The sequence below is a fragment of the Molossus molossus genome, unplaced genomic scaffold (genome assembly GCF_014108415.1).
Source record: "Molossus molossus isolate mMolMol1 unplaced genomic scaffold, mMolMol1.p scaffold_m16_p_4, whole genome shotgun sequence".
NCBI classification, from domain to species: domain Eukaryota; kingdom Metazoa; phylum Chordata; class Mammalia; order Chiroptera; family Molossidae; genus Molossus; species Molossus molossus.
The window spans coordinates 89,150,687-89,174,395 of NW_023425377.1; the positions used below are offsets into that span (position 1 = coordinate 89,150,687).

Consider the following 23,709-nt stretch of genomic DNA (forward strand, 5'->3'; position numbering starts at 1 on the left):
GAAGTCCTTACTGGTACAAAGATGACCTCTCTGAAACAAGAAGGAATTCTTCCAGTGGATTGCTTTTGGATTCAAATTGCAACTCTTTCCTGAATCTTCAGCTTGCCAGCCTTCCCCATCAGATTTTGGAGCTGCCAGATTTCCATAATCACATGAGTCAAATCCTTAAAATAAATCTCTTTCCACCTCTATCTGTATACCTCCTGTTGGTTACGTTTCCCTGGAGAACCCTAATACAATCCTCGGTCATGTCACCCTAGCCACTACGTCTCTTCATTCCAGGAGAGCCACTTGTTATTTAGAACAATTAGAAGAACGTAAGTATTCACTAGATTGCACAGTATGCTGAGTGTCTGCTGTGGTTATTGATCCCTTCTGAATAATGACCAAAAGTGATTCATAAGGTAAGACTTGCTGTGGTTTATACCAGATTCCTTCTTTACTCTGGCCACAGGTTTTCTCAACCATAGTTTACTGTCTGAGCCACATGTAATCATCTACGGCCAAGCTGTTCTGCTGCATGCAAGGAAGCCTGCATAGGTGCTTTGTATCACAGTGACCATTTAAACTGACTGCTAACTGCTCTAACCAGTCACATCCTCACTATCAGGGCATTTTAGCCTGGAGATACAAGTTAGTCATTAGAGAAAGGAAGAACAGAAGCTGAGTGAGATGCAAAAGAGAGAGCCCCATGCTAAGCCTGACAAAAGAGCGCTTCTCAGGGTCTGATCCCTGAGGTGCATGTACAAATGCCGGGGGATTACTGATGCTAGCCTGTCACCTGCTCAATTTTTATGTCTCCTAAAGTTCAGGAGGGTTGCTTAGGAAAGTACTTTCTGGTTTTCAGCACTTTCATGTTTATTATTAAAATAACAATCTGTGCGTCTGAAATAATCTGCATGTCCATTCCTTTTAATATGAAGGAGCATTAGTATATTTGAAGTAAATATTAAATTAAATTATTTAAAAATATTATAATTTAACAAAACATTACCCTATTTAAAACATTATTTAAGACTACTTAAAGGTATCTTGAACCAATCAAACACCTTATGAAAAAAGTCCATTTCGTTTTTAATAAGGATTGCATTGTGCTTTGTCAAATATATTTTGATCATTGTTAAAAAAAATTGACTATAAGTCTCTTTCATAAAAAGAGATAGCATTGCTTTTTTTAAGTAGTTAAACGTTTTCCACACCATTGTTTCTGAACTTGAATATATTCTGTAAGTATTAGTTTACTAATACTTTCATACTATTATAATTTTGGTTAACTAAGTAAAATACAATTTATGGTTTATATTGTTGACTAGGAGTTGATGCACACCTGCTCATTTTAATACAAGAGCATATTTCAAAGAAAAATAATAACAATCGTGTATCTGATATTTATATTTACATCTATAGCTACATTATATCTACTGGAGTTTGGAATCCTGGCTCCAGTTTGGTTCTACCTAATGTTGAGATTTAACTCATCTGATGAACCAACCTAGAGGCATCTGTTGGTTTAAGTTTATTTTCCTGAGGGTTTTCACAGATTTCCATTGTTCCCAGGCAAGCAGTGGATAAGGAAAAATAAGTGTGTGGAACAGCCAGTTGCTATCTATCTGATACTGGTTTCTGGTCTGGTTTAGAAACATACAGCTGAGTTCTTTTGACAGAACTGCTTGAAGGAGTTGTTTTGTATGAGGACCTCTGGGAGAGTGTGAACTGCAATTTAGTTGTAGTAATACCTAGATGGCAAAGTGCAACTCAGTAGAGGAGAGAGGCATTTCCCCCCCACGTCCCTAGGGAACCATCAGGTGGAGGCTGTGACACTGCAGGGCAGTACCTTAGGGACAGGATGGTGTGCTGCTTGGGGAGCACTACAGACAGGCTTCCAGTGTGGGTGGCCTGAGATGCTGAACCAGAATACCTGTCAACCATCAGTTGTTAACGCAGTAGCCAGAGTCAAGGAATATTAGTATTTGGTAAACTTGCAGACCTCCAAGGATCTCAGAAATATGGTGAGATTTTGTCAAGAGGAGACTGAGGATCTGTATATAGTGGAGAGCAGAAGTCAGAAAAATTGAGTCATCACTATTAATATGGTCTCTATTATACACACCGGTGGATGAGGCATAGGGCCATACCAGTCACATGTATTATAAATGATGAGTTGTCAAAGAAAAGTCAATGAAGAGATAAGAATAGGCAGTGCATAAAAACAAGGTTGTCCCAGAAGTCACTGGAGTTATGGCATTAATTTGAACATATATATGTGTGTTCACATCTATAAAATACTTGATAATGTATATATGTAATATATATATGTAATATATATATATATTACTACATGCGCCTCTATAGAATCACATGAATAACACACTCACATATGTATAAAATCAATTTTATAAATTTGTTTTCTTCTTTTATATACTAACATATACAAATACTATTAAAATTTGACTGACTATACTTTACACAATTTTTGTGAGAAATGCTTAGGCAATGTACAATAAAGTCACTGTACTCATGTTAAGGCCCTATGTAGACAGAAAGAAAGAAATGAGAGAAAATGTGACATAATCTAAGGAATAAGACTTGTAATAAAAAAAAAAAAATGCTAAGTCTTTGTCATAAGTCACTGACTTTCCAAATTTGGATAATACATTTAATACCTTTGTTCTATTTATAAAAATACTTGCAATGTATTTTATAGTTACATAAAATATTGCCATTATTACAAGAAAATAACTAAAAATAACTATAAATCTATTAATGTCTTTGTTTATAAGACATTTGCTATAATTTCAAAAGTTATTCCTTAAAATAAAAGCCTTCTATATGCACGAGTGGACTCTAATATATATATGTATACACACACACACGCACACTCACACACATTCCAGTGAATATGTTGTACTAAATTCTATCACATTGTTAACTAGGTCAATGCCTATTAGGTTTATTTAGTCATTCTAGTTCAATAATGAATTTGTATCCCTAAGGCTCAGTTGGTCACCATGGAAATTCAAATCGTTACTAAATGCTTGATAATACTAATTCTCTTGTGCTCTCTGGTCACTTCACATTAGTAAACCAAACACAGTAATAAATTAAATCCCTTACATATTATATCTTATTTTTTAATTGTCATAATGTCTATGTTTTATAAATAATGCAAGTCTCTCATACATTTTGGGGGGCAGAGCTATTTTCCGTTAAAACTGAATAAGTCAGGTGACGCTTCTAGCATTCCTGAGGACCATTTATGTCGTGTTTATATGACTACCAAGTGTCAGAAGGCACAGTTGCTTTCATCGGGCATGAAGACTGCTCAAAAACCACTCCAACTCAAAGATCATCAAGTCAAACTGGCATTTGTGGTCCTAAGTCAGTGTCAGGAAAGGGTTTCCGTCAGTGTACAGTGCAGGCACTCACCTTCCTAGTGGGTAAACACACGTTTTCTCTATAGCACTCACTAGGTAATGGAGCCAGGATGGCCCAGAACTCATTACTAATAACTCTATACCAGATCCTGGATATGCATTTTGGAAGAGGTTCAAATAATCTTTTGAATCTCTATAAATTATGACTAAAATACAATGCCTTTATGATAATTGCGCTCAAATGAATTACAATCCCCCAAATCATGGGGAACTCTGTTACCACAGCATTATCATGAGGTGAAAACTTTAACATCCTAAGGGTTACATCAGAGTCCCAAGTCATCAAGAAACATATTTTCCATTTTTATTTCTATTCTTCCTACTAAAACTTACACAGGAGGTAAAAAAAAAGTAGGTTAAGGATAATAAATAATACAAAGATTAATAAATAAATAATAACACAAGAATAAACTCTGTGTTTTGTGCACTCACTATTGTAAGCCTACTTTTGCCCACCCCTGTATATGCTACGTAAGTACATAAACTGCATAACACTGAATGCAAGGATGGCTTTAACTCCAACTAAATTGTAAAGTCACAATAAAAATAGCAAATCTAACTTCATGGAGTTTGAAGATCAGAGTTACTGTTGAGCTATAAATATCTGATATAGTGGCTATTAGGGTTTTCTGTGCAGCAAGCTGCTATAAAATATAGATTTACAATTCACACTTACTTAAAATCTGTGCAGAAAATGGTTAAAGCTGAAAAGAATTGAGTAAGACTTCAGGAAAATGAGTGGCAGCCATAAAGTCAATTTAACCTTAGTCACCTTGAACCACTGATACTCAAATCCTTTGCTCTACTAGATGTTTTACATCTTTTCCTTCTTATCAGGCATCATTTTTATTCAGCAGAAGATTTTACATTATTTTTTCATGATCAAGCCTTATCTATTCATAGGGCTTCTGCCAAATGTGGGACATTTAGGGCCCCCCAAAAATTGATAATAATCACAAGAACTACCATATAAAAATATTTCTGACAAAGCATAACTTCAATACTTAGAAGGAAACAGTCTTGGGGCAGATGCTCACAAAATGTTTGTCTTGTAATAATATACCTTAAAAGTACAAACAGATAGCTCTACTTTAAAGTCCATGTAAAGATGAAACCCCTAGTAAAAATGCTTCAGAGTTAGTGTCAACTGGCTAGATTTGAAGGCATGAGATATATTATGTCAGGCGATTGAAGTTATTATCATATAGGCATATCATATAGGTGTAGAAATAGTTATAGAGAGTATACAAATAACCATTTATTGAGCATATACTACAGCCCAGATAGTTTAATTATATAATTTATTTAACACTTAAAATAACTCTATGTAAAAAGTGCTATTATTAAACCACATTTTACTATTGAGAAAAATAAGGCTAATTAAACTCGTGCACACTTGCCCATGGGAAGTCAACATATCTAAAGAGAGGTATTCCAAGCTTTGCAACAAATCGCTAAATTGAATTATTTACAAATTAATATTACCTTTCTTTTGAATAAAAAAATTATTTCCGTTTCATAAATCTCCTGAGATACTTCAAAACTGCTCTTTTTATATTGTCACACTGAAGGGATTAGTCCCTGGATAAATTGTCACATCAGTTTCAGCTAAATTTTGTTTTATTATTAAACATATAAATGATACATCTCTAACAGAATGCTCATAACCTTTTCACTTCCATTTTAGATTTTCATTATTATACAATGACTGTCAAAGTAAATATTTCATTGAAAGTTAATTTTAATCTAATGAATAATAATGAATGTTATTTTGGTAAGACTTCCCAAAGTTAACCACCTCCTAACAAATCTCATTATAAAATTTATTGAGAGAACATCATAGATTTATAAATGGTACTGAACTATCAACAATAAACAATGTTCATTGTTGGTAGTAATGAAAAAATGCCAGACACTGTTTTTAAGAGTCACGAGACATCAATAAAAGGTGACCAGGAGCTACTGTAGTTGTAGCAAAACTACCATTTTTCACTTTCTGAAAGCGAAATGTTACAGTCTTTCCCAAATGGGGCACATTTCCGTTTCCCATTTTGTTTGGTTGGCAATCTTGTTCAATTATGCAGAATAAAGACATTTAAGAGCGATATGAGTCCCTGATCAGCACTAAAGTGAGCTGTTTAAGGAACTTAGAAAAGCCTACTCTTAATCATTTTAAAACAGTATATTCCTACCTCTCAAATAGCATTTTAATTTATACCCTTTATATGTTTTGCTATGTAAATTCACAGCAATTAGTATGAACCCTCAGTAACTTAGATCAGTAGGTTTAAGGGGGCCTGGGAAGTAATCTGCAGAAGAGAAAAACAGCAACTGTGTTGTGTCAGGTTTCCACATTCCTTTCCTAATGCAGGACTGTCATTATTCGAAAGCCCAGTGCAAATGATTCAAGATAATGTGTGACTTAGAGCCCTTGGGCAAGTGATTATATTTTAGGGAATTATAAAATGTTTAACTCATTAAATAAATGTATATGTGTATAAATATAGACAGAAGGATAATTGTTATGAAAATTAAGTAGGGTAAAGAGATAGGAAGTAAATAAAAGGAGTTATATCTGTGTATGATAATATGGTGATTGACAGGCATGTCTAAGCAGGTGGTATATTGTCTAGTGACCTTAATGAAGAGAAAACAAAGAGGGACCATGTGGCCAGAGGAGACTACACATCAATCAGTAGGAGCTAAGAATAGAGAAATGTCAAGGGTAGATCATGTTGGCTTGAATAAACATGGACAGAACTGGGGTTTAATTTTGAATATGATGACTAACCATTGTAGGCTTTTGAGCAGAATGAAGTGATCTGGTTTTAAATGTTTTGTTTTGTTTTTTTATAAAATTTTTTTCTTTATTGATTTTTTTTTTTTGAGAGAGAGAGAGAGTCAGGAAGCGGGAGAGAGAGGTAGAAACATTGATGAGAGAGAACATCAATTGCCCACTTCCTGCATGCATCCCCACTGGGTATTTGGCCCACAACCTCGGCATGTGCCCTGACCTGGAATCAAACTGGCTTCTTGGTATATGGAATCAAACTGGCTTCTTGGTATATGGGTTGACTCTCAACCCCTGAGTCACACTGGCCGGGCAGTTTTTAATGTTTGAAGATCACTCTGGCTGCCATTTGAAGAGATGACAATAGGGCAAGGAGATCAGTTAGGAGGCTACTGAAATTCTTTAAACAAGACAGATTGGTAGTTTGGATCCAAATGGTCATTATATCTTTAACAATGGAAGTTCTTCCCACTATGCTGCATGTTTTTCAAGAACCACAGTAATTCATTTTTTGTTTATTGTTTTCTCCTAGAGTTTGGTGCAGTATTTAAAATACGGTGGCATAATAAAATTACAAAATAATAAAACCTTAAGTATCCACATGTATGAGTGTGATTAACTAGGACAAACAAAAGTAGTGAAGATATATATGTGTGTGTATCTGTATTTATAGTTATATATATTTATATATGTATATATAGGTGTGTGTGTGTGTATATATATAATTTTATAGGATTCCTGAGGCAGATAGTGAAATGCATGATTTGAATATAATTATATGAGGACATAGCCAATTTCAAATAAATATATTAAATATAAGAGTTGAAAACAGCTTTTTTCATGTTGTGTTCACTCATATTGAAATCTAAAAGCAATAATAAACACAGTGAAAATCTGAGTTAGAATAAAAGGAAGACTGGACAACAAACATTTTCAAAATTGAAAACTAAAAGTGCTTTCTAGAAATACAGATCACTGGTCTTAATGACTTCACAAATCACACGTGCATGCGTGCACAGGACACACACACGTGCACTGCTCCACCTGGATAACTTAAACAGTATGTGCTACCACTGAGAAGAGGATGTGGCAAGGATCAGATAACAGCACATGTTAAAACACAGCTGCCTAAACTAACTGCATTTTCTTCTCAACATCCAGCATAAGCTATTAGGTCCTCAGTTCAAGAAAATGTCATGACAGAGTTTATCCTTATTTCAGAAATATATTGGCTTTTTATCCCCCCGAAAAGTAGACATAGAGAAATGTTAGTTCGATAGCTCTAGCTGCTCACAATACCCAATGTATATTGAATAACAGATGAATATCAATGTATACATTATCTTTCTTATTATATTAAAGAAATCTGTATTTCAGTTCTTTCCATCCAATTTTTATACATAATTTGAATGATTATCAATTTTGTGATATAGTATAACTCAAAAGGATAGCTAAATTGTTAAAAGCTGAAATCTAGTGTCAATACATTCTCAAATGATGTGAAACTAACTAAATGAAATGTGATGGTATCACATGTAAAAAAAAAAAATGCCTAAAGCATGACTGGGTTAGTAGCACATCATGAGAAAGATAAATCAGAGAATTAATTGAGCAAAAACAAAAGCTTATTCTAATATCAGGATATGCTTTAATCCTTGAAAATTTGGTTTACTTCATCCAGGAAGTCATCCTGACCCTAAAATGTTATGTTGGATACCCTTCTTCTACAGTTAAATTGGTTTGATTAATGGTAATCCTCAAAGAAGTGAAAATTTATGAAATAATAAAAGCTAGGTTTCTTTGAATATTAGTTAGAATTCTTCTAAAAAAATAAGAGAATTTTAATAATTTATTGTTACTGTAAGGGCTGACTGTACCTGAAAAGAACCCGGATGCTATGCCAGCTTCTTAGGGCCTGTTCTTCAATTGCTCTTTTTCCATTTTTATAATTAAATGAATCTCCATTTCCTCAATGGCAAAAGCAATATCTTCTTTTCCTCGTTACTCACCTTACTCCTCTCCCTATATACCACTTACTTATTTTAAAAGTTATTTAAGATTCCTGATATTTCAAAAATGACCAAATATGTCACAAAAATATAATTCCCTAAACAAAATACAAATGATCAATATTAATAAAAATACTAACAAAGACATTTTATAAAATACATGCTGCTTATTATGCGAATATATTTTTGTAAAGACTATTGAGATTTCATCAGATGGTAGTTTCTAGGTTTTTATATTTTTAAGAAAATTTCAGTGTTAGGTAGGCTAGACATTTCAAATGTAACTGGAAAATAATCTAACTAAAGCATAACAAACAAATAAAAAGCATTGGGCCATGAAGCAGTGTGATGTGGTACTTTGAGGGAACTTAGAACCTTACATGCTTATTTTGACAAGAGAAAAGGATTAAATTAATTAGAATCTATGAATTAAAATTTAAAATTAGAAAATTCATAAAAAGCAAAGTAAAGAAATAATATAAGACAGAGTCAATGAGAAAAATACCATAGATAAAATAAAACAAGATCAAAAATTAGTTTTTGAAATGATTAATAAAACTGATAAATTTCTGGTACAATACTTGAAAAAATGAAAAATGACACCAATAAACAATATTTTAAAGAAAAAAACAACATAAATTTAAGCATTGTAGGCATTATGAAATCTTTAAAATAAAATTATAAAAAAGTTTACATATGAGCATGTAAAACTAGTAGTTTCAAATCTGTGCCCAGGAGAAGTCCAGTTCCATATAGTTCATCCACAAGATTTTCATAATTATTAATAAATAAATAATTATAATACACAACTAGTAATTACCAAGTGTAGAAAATAGGAATTTTTACTCAAGTAATTTTAGGAAGCTATCATTACATTGTCACCAAACTTGACAAAGAATCCATAAAAAAAAATAATTCATGTTCAATATTCACTCATGAATAAAGATTCGAAATTGCCAAACAAAATATTAGCAAATAATATCCAGTAATAAATAGAATGACAGATTTTGTCCAGAATTTCAAGCTTTATTTCCAGTGGAAAATCAAAACATATAATTTACTGAAATAACAGATTAAAGAATATTTATCATATCTATTTCAACAAATGCAAACAAAGAAAAAACTTTAATAGAGATTTATTTAGGAGTTAAAATAAAATAAAACTCACAAACTCTCAGCAAACCAGATCCACAAAGCTTAGCAAACATGGTATAATGTATTTCAGTAAATAGATATATAGATAGATAGATAGATAGATAAAAACTTAATAAGAGTGTCTAATTTGCTATTGTTAGAGTAATAACAAGGAAGAGTAGCCACTAATATCCACTGTTCAAGTTTATACTGGGGTTCCTAGCAAGTGCAGTATTAGAACAAAAAGAACTAAAATTATAATGCCTAGAATAAAAAGAAAAAAAAATTAAATAACAATGTCATTATTTGCAGATATCACAATGTAGATATCTATATTGAAAATCCAAAATACCTATAAGTAAATAATTATAATTCACAGAGGAATTTATAAGTCTTTCTAAATTTAAATCAATATTAAAAATTAACATTTCTATATATCAGCAACAATGTGGAATTTCAATAAAATCAATAACATACACAATATTTACATAACATTAGTTTTCTAGAAATAGCACTGAAAATGTCTGAGAATAAAATTGAGAACACATCCCTAATGATAATGAATAAGCAGCAAATAAATACAATGTATACCATAGAATGAATGATTTAATCTTGAAAAAAAAATCACTTATCCCCTAATTTATGAAGATAATACAATTAGAAAATTCAAGTAATTTGGTATATCTGTAGATATGTATCTAAAATTTGACAAGCTGAATAAAACATTTTAAAGATAGGCCTAATGTTAAGAATGGTAGTACCTTCTCAAGGAAGAAGAGCAGAGAAAGTTGAATGAACTTGACCCGATATCAGTAATTATTATAAAGACATTGTACATAAGCTGTGGTACTAACTCAGAGATTTTTACTTAGAGAACAGAATTGAGAAGCCAAAGAGAAAACACAAATACGTAAACTTAATCTATAATAGAGTCAACACTGCTGAGTGATGAAAGAAAATATAAATTTTCTAATAAATGGAGTTGGTATAGGTGACCTAAATGGATGAAAAGTAAATAAATAATGAAGTACTACCTTACATCAGATAAAAATAAAGACCAGTTGGATTTAAAACCTAAATGTAAAAGGTAAAATAGTCTAGCTTTTACTTTTTTTTCCTTTATTGATTTTAGAGAAAGAGGAACTAAGAGGGAGAGAGAAAGAGAAATATTGATGAGAGAGAACATCGATTGGCCTCTTCCTGCATGCCCCCCATTGGGGATGGGGACAACAACCTGGGCATGTGTCCTGGCCAAGGATCGAACCAGTGACCTCTTGGTGCATGGGCCGACACTCAACCACTGAGCCACACCGGCTGGACAAGCTTTTAAAAGATAATATAGAACATCAGTCTGACCTATCCTTAAAAAAAAAAAAATGATATCCAAATTTGACTACATCAAAATTAAGAACTTCTAGTGATTTAAAAAAAAATAGTTTACAAAATGTGTTATATGATATTTTCACCATATAAAACCACCAAAGGATTATTTACAGTAAATTAAGAGTGCTCTGTGGCTTCATAAGGAAGAAAGTAAATTCAAAAATTAAATGTAGAAATAGAAATTTTACAAAAATTTAGACACAAACGTCCATAAGCATAAAAAAGATATCAACTATATTGGAAATTAGTATGCAAATTGAAGTGACAACGAAAGGTTATATCATACCACCAAAATGGGGGGGGGGGAAGCCAGACACTATCAAATGTTCACAAAGATACAGAGCAGTGAAATTCCATCTACTATTGATTAGTGTGAAACCAGTATATCAACTTTGGAAAACAGTTTGTCAGAGACTACATGACATACTTACAAAATCTGCTATTCACTATGTACCCTAAGAAAATATTGTCTCTACCCTAGAACCATGCACGTGAATACTTATAACAACATCATATATAATAACCAAAATCTGGGAACTCCCCACATGTCCATGAAGAGGAGAATGTTATAGAAAATAAAACAACAGCCCTGGCCTGTTTGGCTCAGCGGTTAGAGCGTCGGCCTGCAGTCCTGAGAGACCCGGGTTCGTTCCCGCTAGGGGCGCGTACCTCAGTTGCAGTTTGTCCCCGGCCCTGGTCGGTAGTGCGGGTGGCAGCTACTCGATGTGTCCCTTCACATCGATGTTTCTCTCTCTCTCTCTGTTCCTCTCTCTCCCTCCCACTCTACCTGAACAAAAAATGGAAAAATGTCCTCGGGTGAGGATAAAAAGAAAATAAAACAACAGTAAAAATGAATCAACTAGAATTCTACACATTGACATGGATGAATCTCAAAAATAATTTTGAGTGAAAGAAAACCATACAGCATTAAATCAGTTTTCAGATAAAGATCAACCACAGGCAAAATGCAACTATATTTGTTTAGGGCTAAATATATAGGCGGTAAAAATGAATGAACGAATGAATGAATGAATAAAACTACTACAGAGAAAAATAAGATTAAACACAAACTTCAAGGCCTGGAGGGAACAGAAGGGCACAAGTGATCCCTTCTGTAGACCTGGCCACTGAGAACAAGGAGGACTCATCCTGACTCTGTACCTGTATGTATATTTACTCCTTTTATTTGTGGTATATTTAAAGAGTGATGAATTATAGTCTATTGCATTTGTCATATATCTTCCAGTGAATCACATAACATATTAGTGTTTAAAAGCTTTTCAATTCCACAAAAAAATTACACTTTAGAAAACTTACTGCATTGCTAATTTTCTTTGAGGTCAATTTCGTTTGGCTAAAGTGAGAATGAGAATATAAAAGGCATGTCCATTCAGGAGGCAGAAAGGGTCCTATGAAGTAGAAATAAATGTGGTGTTCTAGACTCTGTATCCAAAACTCATCAGCACAAGCAAAGGGAATACACACCAACTCAAGTGAAAGTAAATTCAAGAATTAACAATGGCAGTTATCAGCAGTTGAGTTTATAATATGTCCAAATAATTGGCCAATTACTTAAGGTATATTATCTTTAATCTTGGAAGCAAGTCTGCAGAGTAGAATATAAAAAAGATAAATTGATTTTTCACTTAACCCAGCTCATATATTCAAAAGCCAGACTCTGATCCCAGGCATGCTTCTCTTATGTGACCTTGTCATTACTTCATGTTGCCCAGATATTATTCAAGGTCAGACAGTGGGGTATAATGGAGCAACATAAGACCTGGCCTTATCTTGCATTGCAAATTATTAGCAATTTGACCTTGGATAAAATTTAATAAATAAATACTTAATAATTTAGTTTTTTAAAAACTAATTGGAGATAATAAAACCTATCTATTATAGTTATTATGAAGTTTAATGAAATATATATGTAAAGCACTAACATAAAACATCTATTCAATTAATTTAGCTTATTCTATTATTAGTATTTGTAGTGGTATTACTATTAGCATTAGTCACACTTGCCAACTTCAGTTAGTTGGGTTATATAAACATCTCCAGAAAGTGTCAGCATCCTGTGGTTAGAAAGGGGAACAGATTGTTGGATTAATATAGGGCTGATTAAGCAAAAAGAGATTAAAAATAAGAGGGCTCTGAAAGTGAGGATGCTGGTAACTAACACACTTTCATGATTGTTCCTGGGGTCATGGCCAAGGTGGAAAGACAATGAAACCTGGAAGAGAAAGATTTTCTGAGAAATAGAGAACATCCTTTAAAGAAGTCCGGGGGGTGGGGGGTGGTGGTGGCATGCTTTGGGGAAAAGGAATCAAAGAAAACAATTAAAGAATACTATAATTAGATCATCCACACCTGACCCAGAGATCAAAACTCTCTACGCAAACAATTTTCTAACTATTTAAGTATCACCACTCCAGTTTTCCTGACAGGATGAGCTATGAGGAAGGTTGACCAGTAGGACCTTACATTGTGGCTGGGCAGGTTTCTGCTGCTGAACTATTTGGAATGCCCTGTCTCAGGGCTGCTCAGATGTCTTTACCAAACAATAGTTTCTCTATTTCTGTGACATCTTCACTATGGAAAAAACAAAACAAACAAACAAACAAACAAAAACTAGAACTCCTTTGGTCAAATAATAGAATATGGACTTCTATCATATGTTCTTCACTTTCATAGATTTCTACTTACATAGGCTTCTGAATTCTTGTTTTTAGCAACCCAATTTTTCACTCCTTCTAAAAAAACTTGTGTTTGTTTTTTTTTTTTTCTGTAAAGTTTTCCAAATAAAATGTTTCCTCTTTCTCTAACTCAAGAGTAGAATTCTGCTACACATGTATAGACTTACTGACTACGTTAAACTGCCTGTTTGTCCAAAACATGCCAACCTCAGGTCCCAGGTTCCTCTGCTCCTCCACCAACCTGTTTTATCCCCACCAGTGTCTAGAATGCGCTGCCCTTTTAATATGTTGTATTGCCAGTTAAATGTACCCCAGCCCTAATGAGTAAGTGTAGTTCAAAATATATGTCTATCATGTCAAGTTTCATTGATAAATTTCAAATATACTCCCACTCCCCCAAATTATTAAAAAGAAGTTTGGAAATACAAAGTACTACATAGATTTCTAAAATTTAATGACTTCTTCAGCTAATATTGTAAGGGCTATTTATTTGTTTTCTCTTTGAGATTTGAAATTGTTTTAGCTCTGTCCCGTGTTGACCTCCAATAGCCCCATCAGACATACCTTACTGTGTGCAGAAGAAATACTAATTAGGGATCCTTTAAATGACAAACGAGACACTGCAGTAAGTGAAGTAGCACGTTGGCTTACACTGAACTCCATACCTGAACGCACAGCCTCTTTCTGAATGCTTTCATAGTCATGCCAGTCTTTTCTTCTCAAACCATCTGTCCATGCATAGAATTGCCCATCTCCCAGGCCCAGTGGAAATGTCTGTGGAAAAGGAAAGTATTCAGAGCATAAAAAGGAGGTATTTCCTTTTGCATGGTAGGTAAACACAGCCAGGCACATAATAGGCAGTCAAGGAATATTTGTTGAATAAGTGATTCTTCTAAGAGTACTGAAAGAAAAAAGCTGCCGCTAGTGACCAGATTAATATACATTTTAAAACCTTGTTTCAGCTTTTAAAGTAAAAGCATGTGTCAATCACAACCCCTACCATTTCCTATTTTATTTCACCCAGAGAGAATAATAATGATTCACTGCATTACCTTTTTTAAGCATAAAAATCTAGCTGTTTTCACTTGCCCAAAGTGTAAATACTAGTAATGTTACAAATTTTGGTGTGACATGGAATTAATTTTATTTGTGGTTTGCACAGTTTCATTCATTTTGATCAAGTCTATTGGAATGGCCTGATGATCGCATTAGCAACCATTCATTGAATGCTCACTATGTGCCAGGTACTACGTTAAATACTCTGTATATAGATTTTTCCATATTTATGATAGTCACTGGTTGTAAACCTTCATTCTTCTGCTAAACAACTAAAATAACTTGAATTAAACCATACTGGCAAAGTCAGGACTTGGACCCATTCTTTTAAAACCAAAATTGTGGTCTAAAATACTCGTAAATACTGTTTCCTGTCTAGATTTCTGCTAAGGTATGGTACCTGGTTATGCTGATAGTTGAAACTATCACCCACTCAACAACTGCAGTCACAACATATGTTCTTTGCTTTGATAAAACCCAGTGTGTTGTAATGTCAACTTGAAGAGTATGTCTGTGTACATTTCTAAAGCTGCTATTTTATGGTGTTTATTTTTGGTAATAAGAAAAAAATGTTTTAAATGGATATTTTTCTTACAATCTTAATGGTCAAGAAAATGTAAAATAAGTTTTTTCATATTAACATATTCTTTTTCTTTTATTTGGTTTATGTTTGAAATAAATAATATGTTTACAGAAGAAAGTAAAGAAACATTTTTTTAAAGTTTCTATTTAGGTAAAACAAGAGATGAATAATTTAAGTGAGAAAATTTTATTCTATGAGCCTTTTCAAGGCAAATGAAGTATCTTATTAGTTTGAAATAGTGCAACTATTGTGCTTATGAAAAATTATCTACCTTCAGTCTATATTTATAATTTTTAAAGTATCCACTTATTTTTGAAAGAATGAAATGGAGCTAATAAAGAAAAACAATACAGTTGAAATCAGAGGAAAGGTTTTCCGAGCCCAGTGACTATTATCTATATATTTAAAGAAATTTGTTTATAACAGTGGTTAGTTCAGGAAAAACAACAAGAATAAACATACAAGGATGATGGTGAGTTTATATAAAATTAAGGATATATAAAAATAAGGACATATTTCAAAAGGAGATGACAATCAAAAGAAGCTATGGAAAATAAACAGAAAAGAATAAAGCAAAAAAACAAAAAGGAAATGGGAAAAAAACAATTGGGATATAATAGCAAACACTATAAAAAATACCATGAGTTTTTTTTCTAATTGATATTGATTTTATAATTAGACATTTTACCAAAAGTCAGCTACGAATCTGAAGTTTTAAATAATCAAATAATTTTATAATACAAAACCCATGTTGTGTCTCAGCCATGCATTTACAATGATAAGTATTGAGCAATAATTAAAATCTCTCACACTGATTTAGATAATACCAATTTATCAACATCACTTTCAGGTTAAAACAGATAGTGTCAAAATAAGTTTTGACATGAAACATGGAGAAACACTTGTGTAAAATCCAAATATGCAAAGTTCTCTCTGGTTACCTATTGGTTGGTACACTGGCCCCCTTACACAGAGGGAAGGGAGAAATCAAAGAAAGATGAAGACCATGCCAGATTGGTAGGAGCAAAGATGATGGCCAAATGATTGCACAGGTGGAAAATAGGACATGCCCTCCTGGCCTTGAGGAGAGGGAGGTTGGCAGCTTTAGGACCTTGATCTGGTTGTGCATACCACCCATGTTGGCCAGGTGCACGAGGGGGGCGGGCAGCACGGTCAGGGTGAGGAGATGGACTGGGGGCAGGGTTAGCCATACCGGGATTCCCAGCTTCTCCCCTCTCTCCATGGTGCTGTTCCATTTCAGGTATAGTGCATTTTAATATGTCTGGTTTGCAGCAGAATGATATATTCCACTTGAAATTGAGTTTTTCCCTCTCACTCAGGGGTACAAAGTAACTCTCTCATCTCTGTGGGATGTCTCATTGCAAATTCCAATAGATTATGTCTTTCCCTGGTATGATGGGACATGGTGTTCTCAGCAGCATAGCCTGTTGATCCATGAATAAGAGGAGTGATGGTTCTCTCTGCCTCCATACCTTTCTGGTGTTGGGTGTGTGGGCAGGGTCCCCAGTCTAGCACATGGGGCCATAGGCCCTACTGGCTGATCATTCAAATGTACTAAAACCTGAGATTGTACTTTAGTCCAGCTGGTCAAGGTGTTAGTAATTTATTCTGCTCCTTTAATATTCCAGTTTTCCTTTCTAGCAAACTTGCTGTTTGCTGGTTATAAGTGAAATGGGACATCCATTCAAGGTCATGTCCTTTTGCCCAGTCTGTTACATCATGACCTTTGAGATGTGACCCCCCAATCACTGTCTATTGGACAAGGGTATCTATACATGATGCTCAGCTTCTCTCACCCCCTAATGGGGGTAGCCTGGTTTGCATAATGATAGAAAAACTTGTATTAGAGCAGACACAGTCTCCTCACATACCAGGCATGTTGAGAATCCTCACTCAGAGGGAGGGGACCGATATAATCATTTGCCAATCCAGCACCTGTTGGGAACTTTTGTGGATGGCCCCAGACACCTGTGGCAGTTGCCTTGGGCATTGTTTCAAACACATGAGACATGCCGATTATACTTAGCCTCATTACTGTATTTCGAGGGCAATCCAGCATCCATGACATTGTGCCATCCTACCGGGCCACTATAGTGGCCACTCTTTCTGTGCACAAAAGCTGCTATATCAACTGAAGGGTTAGTTGCTAGGATTTGTACTTGAGCTAAAACATCAGCTTCCTGATTGTCAGACGGTGTCAGTGCCGTGTTAACCTGGTCTTGGAAGGCAGTGAGGACTGCCTCAAGCTCTTGCAGACAAACTCAAATGTCTTTCCACATATCTTGACCCCACAAGGGCTTACTCATGATCATCTACTCCCCAGCTTCCCACTGTCCAAACCAGAGGATTAATCCCTTTAGAACAGCCCAATTGTCAATGCAATGGATTAATGTCCAGGGCTCATGAGTGATCACCAGCCAAACCAGTTTGAGTTCAGCCCACTGGCTGCTGTAGGTCATTGTTTATATCCAGGTGGTGTCAGTGTTAGGCTGATTGGAGACTGCAGTTCGTGTGAGTGGGTTGCCTTGACTAGACCCATTTTAGTTTGAAACAGTAAAACTATTGTGCTAATGAAAAAGTATCCACCTTCAGTCCATCTTTATAACATAAAAGATCCAGTTGCTTTGGAAGAGTGGAAATGGAGCTGCGATCAGGGAGAATTTCCCCCACTTCCGCTGTATAGGCCACAGGGGCTGCCACAGATACAGTCACAGAATATCAGGAGTATCTAATACTCTCTACAGGGTCTAGTATTAGAGACAGTGGGCTGGTGGACAGGGAGCTTCTCTGCTGCAAATAAGCATGCTACTTAGCCAGGGTAGGATTGTGAGCCATGGCCAAGGGGGATGATGGAACATATTCTCAACCCACCCTTGAAAGGAAGGGAAGGTCTTAACATATATGTTGTTCATTTGGGAGAGGCTATACTTGGAGGAGTACTGTGTACACTGCTAGGAGCTGTTGATGCATGGGGTATATTGGGTTTCTAATCCCTTCCAAAACTGGGACCAAAATCCTAGGGGTACTCTCTCCTCCTGTTGTCTCTGCCCCAGCACCCAAACTATACCTTCCAAAGTCACAGACACATCTAATTGAAATGGTAGCCCTGCTGGGGAGATGTCCAGAGCTTTATTTAATCTGTTTCACTAGTATTTTTGCCTTCTCAAAGGCTGCTTGTTGTTCTGATCCTTGGTTCCACATGTGCCCCTTCTTTACCAGGGGATATAAAGGATGGAGGCACTGTGCCAGGTGAAGGAATAAAAGTCCTCCAAAACCTTAAAGTGTCTACAACAGCTTGTACCTTTTTCCAATTTTTAGGGGTTGGTTAGTCTGGCAATTTATCAAATCACAGCTTCTTGGACAACATGGGTCTTATTCAACCAATGACTCCCCAAAACTTTACAGCAGAGTTTAGTCCTTGAATTTTCTGTGGGGTCACTGCCTATCCTTTCCCTCACCAATATTCCAGTAAAATCTGCAGTGTCCTGAAGCAGAGGCAGTCTTCATGCCAACACTATATCGTCAATGTAATGGGCCCATTTTACTGATGTGGAAAAGGAGAGCAGAGATCTCGGATTACCATCCCTGACATGGTGGGACTGTGGAGGTAACCCTGGGGAAGCACTCAAAAGATCCATTATTGCCCCTCCCACATGAAGGCAGATTAATCTTGTGGCTCAGCAGCCAGGGGTCTACTGAAAAAAGCATTTTCTAAGTCCAGCACAGCATGGTACACTCCCAGGACTGGGGCCAAGATGTTTAAGATGATGGCTGTGTTGGGCACAGCTCCATGGATGGGGGTCACTACCTTGTTAGATTCTTGGGAGTCCTCAGTCATCCAGCATGAGCCATCTGGCTTTTTTAACAACCACATCAGACTGTTGAAAACGCTGTAAGCAATGCATGCATACAATGCCCACTCGGTGTAGTTCTTCAGTATTTTCTCCTATTTCTTTATGCCTCCTGAGAAAATTTATATTGTTTGAGTGTCACCACTCTTTATGGGGGTGATAGACTTGCTGGTTCCCAACTGATGTTTCCTCCCAGTACTGGTTTGATTACTCTAACCTGGAGGCAGATTTCACCCATGGAGGTTTAAAGAATTTAACCTTGTAGGCTATCAATAACCAATATATTTCCTGATATTGGAGAGAGAAAAATATTGTAGTCTCCTGGGGAAGAATGACTAATCTTTAGCATCTAAGGGACCTTCCTGATCTTCCTGTTTCCCTTCATATTTATTGATGGCATTGGTGGAGCCAGAAACAAATGTTACTATGTATTACACTACTTTTGGCTCCAGGGGCAACCAGAACTATCATTTGTATATTTCTGGAGACCAGTGAGTAGTGAGTTCAAGAAGAAACCTCTGATCACTTCCATTGGCCCCCACCTGGAAGCAATCTTGACCTGCATCCTATATTCGGATGTGGGAGGCATCCACCCCCAATTGGTCTGTATCCCCAAGGCCTCTAATGGAGTAGACAGGGTATGAAAGATGGTAGGGGCAGGGGGGCAAGTCTGAGCTGTTGTTCAGGTTTTAAGGCTTTCCATTGAACAGGCGACACAGTGTTGGGTCCCACCAGCAATGAGGTCAAACCACATTTGCTTCTGGATTATTTTCACCAGACCCTTTATAACAATAAACTCAGCAGGGGTATGATCCCTCATCATGAACCTTTCTTGGATTGGGGGCTACCCCCTGGCTGGGGTTGCTTTGTTTTTGCTTTTCTATGTATTGGGAGTCAGATAGCATCAGGTGTTTAGTTCATTTAACTGTCAATCACCACAATGTCCTTCTCTTCCCTCTCCTCACTTTCTTTTCATTTTACCTCTTAGCATTCCAACCAGGCTTTATCACAAGCACTTGGAATTTAATCCGCAGCAGCTGCATTCTCTGAGCTTTACAAAATAGCATGCTAGCCTGCCCGGTGTGGCTCAGTGATTGAGCATCGACCCATGTACCAAGAGGTCACCAGTTCAGTTCCTAGTCAGGGCACATGCCCAGGTTGTGGGCCTGATCTCCAGTTGGGGGCATGCAAGAGGCGGCAATCGATGTTCTCTCTCATCAATGTTCTCTCTCATCGATGTTTCTCTCTCTCTTTCTCTTCCTCTCTATCCCTAAAAATCAATAAATTTTTTTTGAAAAACACTAAAATCTCCAACTTACAATCCTGCTCGTCTACCTCTTCTAGCCCCAAATCTAGCAGAGTATTAGACACATACAAGTTCTCCTGTAATCTCCGCTCTTTGTCCAAACTTCTCATTTGAGCTTCAGCTTCTAGTTGGACATTGATGGCTGAGAGCTGCCCACAGCTGAAGCCAGGCCACTGCACACAGTCATGTGTGTCCCTTTTTTGCTGATGAGAGCTAAGTGCAGTTTCTCAAATGCACACTAGACCAGCTGGCATTTTTGGGGTGTCCCCACTCTCATGCACGTGCACACAAGTACCTAACTTACAGACCACCCCTCCCCACATAGAGGTCAAAGGACAACATTTCCTCTACAATGACTCTTTCCCAAGACGCATTTATTACATTTCCTGGCTGGCTCATCAATTGTTGGTTAAAAAACTGCCTCCCTTGCCCTGGCCGGTTTAGCTCCGTGGCTAAGCACCCACGAGACCCGGGTTTGGTTCCCAGTCCCTGGTTCCCGCTAAGGGCACATACCTCAGTTGCAGTTTGTCCCCGGCCCTGGTTGGGTTGTGTGGGTGGCAGCCACTCGATGTGTCCCTTCATGTCGATGTTTCTCTCTCTCTCTCTCTTCCTCTCTCTCCCACCCACTCTAACTGAACAAAAAAATGAAAAAGTGTCCTTGGGTTAGGATTAAAAAGAAAACAAAAAACTAACCAACAAGTGTTGGCGAGGGTGTGGAGAAAAGTCGACTCTAGTACACTGCTGGTGGGAATGCAGACTGGTGCAGCCACTATGGAAAACAACATGGTGTTACCTCAAAAAATTAAAAATTGAACTTTCATTTGACCCAGTGATCCCACTTTTAGGAATATACCCTAAGAAGCCTGAAACACCAATCAGAAATAATATATGCACCCCTATGTTTGTAGCAGCACTATTTACAATAGCTAAGATCTGGAAACAGCCCAAGTGTCCATCAGTAGACGAATGGATCAAAAAGCAGTGGCACATATACACAATGGAGTACTACGCAGCTGTAAGAAAGAAAGATCTCTTATCCTTTGAGACTACATGGAGGGACCTGGAAAGTATTATCCTAAGCGAAACAAGCCAAACAGAGAAAGACAAGTATCACATAATCTCACTTATTTGTGGAATATAATGAACATAACAGTCTGAGGAATGGGGTAGTCCCAGAGATGTGGAGGTGGGGTACAGATTGACAATCCCCAGAAGAGGGGGTGGTGGGGAAGAGATAAACCACAAAACTTATATGCATGTGTGCATGAACAATGGTCATGGATAACAAAGCTGGGGATAGGGCAGGGAGGGAGGGAGAGGGAGGAATCAGTGGGGGAAAGGGGAGAAACATCTGTAACAAAAATTAATTAATTAATTAAAAAAAAAACACAAAAAACCTGCCTCCCTAATCTCCCTATCCCCTCAACCTCACATAATGGGCAAGGATAGACCAAAGCAAGTGGCAGGCCACTCCAGATTGGTAGGTGGCTGGTTAAATACGCAAGGGGATATACTTACCAGGCTTGTCTTGGGAGCTGGGAGACCAGCAGGTCTCTGTCCCTGCCACCATTTTCAGTTTATACAGAGGCCATAACTGGACTCAGTCACATATTCAGTCCAATACACCTTTCTCCTTGGGCTACATACTTCAACAGCTTTTAGTGTGGAAATGCCAGGATGTACATTCCAGGTCAGGGGAGGGGGTGAAGGCCTTCTGGTTGCCCTAGACCAGCTCACAGGTCAACCAGCGGCCACGACCTCCTCCAACATCATTAGGCACATTCTATCTTCCTTACTTTGATATATTTTATTTAGAGATTTCTTAGAAATTGATGATACAGAACAGATTGAACACAAGAGTTGATCTTCACTTTCTCCAGAAACCCAACAAAAATTATAATAAAGCATTGGATTAATCAAGAAAGCAGATAGTTGAATTGATATGAATTTTGTAAGTGGCTGAGAATTACTGGGACGAAAGAATACTTTTTTTTTTTTTTTTGCCATTAAACTGAAAATACTTCGAATTGGAGGCATTAGGAATGTCTGAGGGCCAGGTTAAAGGTGAAATAGAAAAGACTGACACTTTTTACATGGAGCAATTAGACTCTCCTGGGTTTGCTCCTCAGGTCCAACCCCAGGTTTCTGTGGTTCATCTGCTGTGCTCCCCACCCACAGAGAGTTGGAGTTTGAATGAGAGAAGTATGTTTTCAGAATACTAGAAACAAGTGAAAACAAGGATGCATGCTGTTGTGAAAACCAGGGTTGTGTGTGTCTATATACCAAGTATTATTTATCCAAAACTATCTTCCCTCACTAGGATCCCAGGAAACTGCTAGCTGCCCTATACCCCTTAGACGAGAGAGATATGAATTCCTACCATGAAGTTACTGGGTGGCTCCCAGGTACATACCCATGAAAAGTCGTTACATGAAGAGTCCTCCTCTACATAGAGAACTTCAGAGTACAATTTTTACTATTTTACTCATAAACATGATCAGGTAGCCAAGGATTACCAGACATTTGAGAGAGCTTCTAATGTAAAATTCAGAGGCCAAAAGTTACAATAAATGTCAAGGAAACAAAGGCAATATAAGGCAGAGAAGAAAATTTCCCTCCAAATTGAACTTCCATTTGACCCAGTGATCCCACTTCTAGGAATATACCCTAAGAAGCCTGAAACACCAATCAGGAAGAAAATATGTACCCCCATGTTCATAGCAGCACTATTTACAATAGCTAAGATCTGGAAACAGCCCAAGTGTCCACCAGTAGACGAAGGGATAAAAAAGCTGTGGTACATATACACAATGGAGTACTATGCAGCGGTAAGAAAGAAAGATCTCTTATCCTTTGAGACGACATGGAGGAACCTGGAAAGTATTATCCTAAGTGAAATAAGCCAAGCAGAAAAAGACAAATACCACATGATCTCACTTATATACGGAATATAATGAACATAACAGTCTGAGGAATACGGTAGAGCCAGAAACATGGAAGTAGGGCACAGATTGACATCCCTCAGAAGAGGGGGTGGGGGGTGGGAAGAGATAAACCACAGAACTGATATGCATGTATGCATGACCAATGGACATGGACAACTAAGCCGGGGACGGGGCGGGGGTGGGGTGGGGAGGTGGGTACCAATGGGGTAAAAAAGGTGAAATATCTGTAACAGAAAAATAAATAAAAAATTAAAAAAAAAAAGAATGTCCTCAGGTGAGGATAAAAAAAAAAAAAAAGAAAGAAGGAGACAGAGACCCTGGGGTAGGTCAGAGGAGACTGACGAACAGGGGGTAAATGCAGAGTGTGAGATGTTGGACTGGGTCCTGGAACAGACAGAGGTGTTTAGGGAGAAATGAGTGAGGTCAAATGAAGCTTCCCATTCTCTGTATTTTGTTAGTAACCTTAGTTCATAGTGACCTGTGCTGTCCAGCTCGGGACA

General features: G+C 36.8%; 1 protein-coding gene across 1 annotated transcript in view; it reads right to left on the reverse strand.

Moving 5' to 3' along the window:
* Positions 1–23,709, reverse strand: part of GALNTL6 (polypeptide N-acetylgalactosaminyltransferase like 6) — a 1,114,860-nt gene that overhangs the window by 703,640 nt on the left and 387,511 nt on the right. Inside the window, exon 3 of the mRNA XM_036240055.1 lies at positions 14,113–14,221. Coding sequence (XP_036095948.1) covers positions 14,113–14,221 — 109 coding nt within the window. The remainder of the gene's footprint in view (positions 1–14,112; positions 14,222–23,709) is intronic.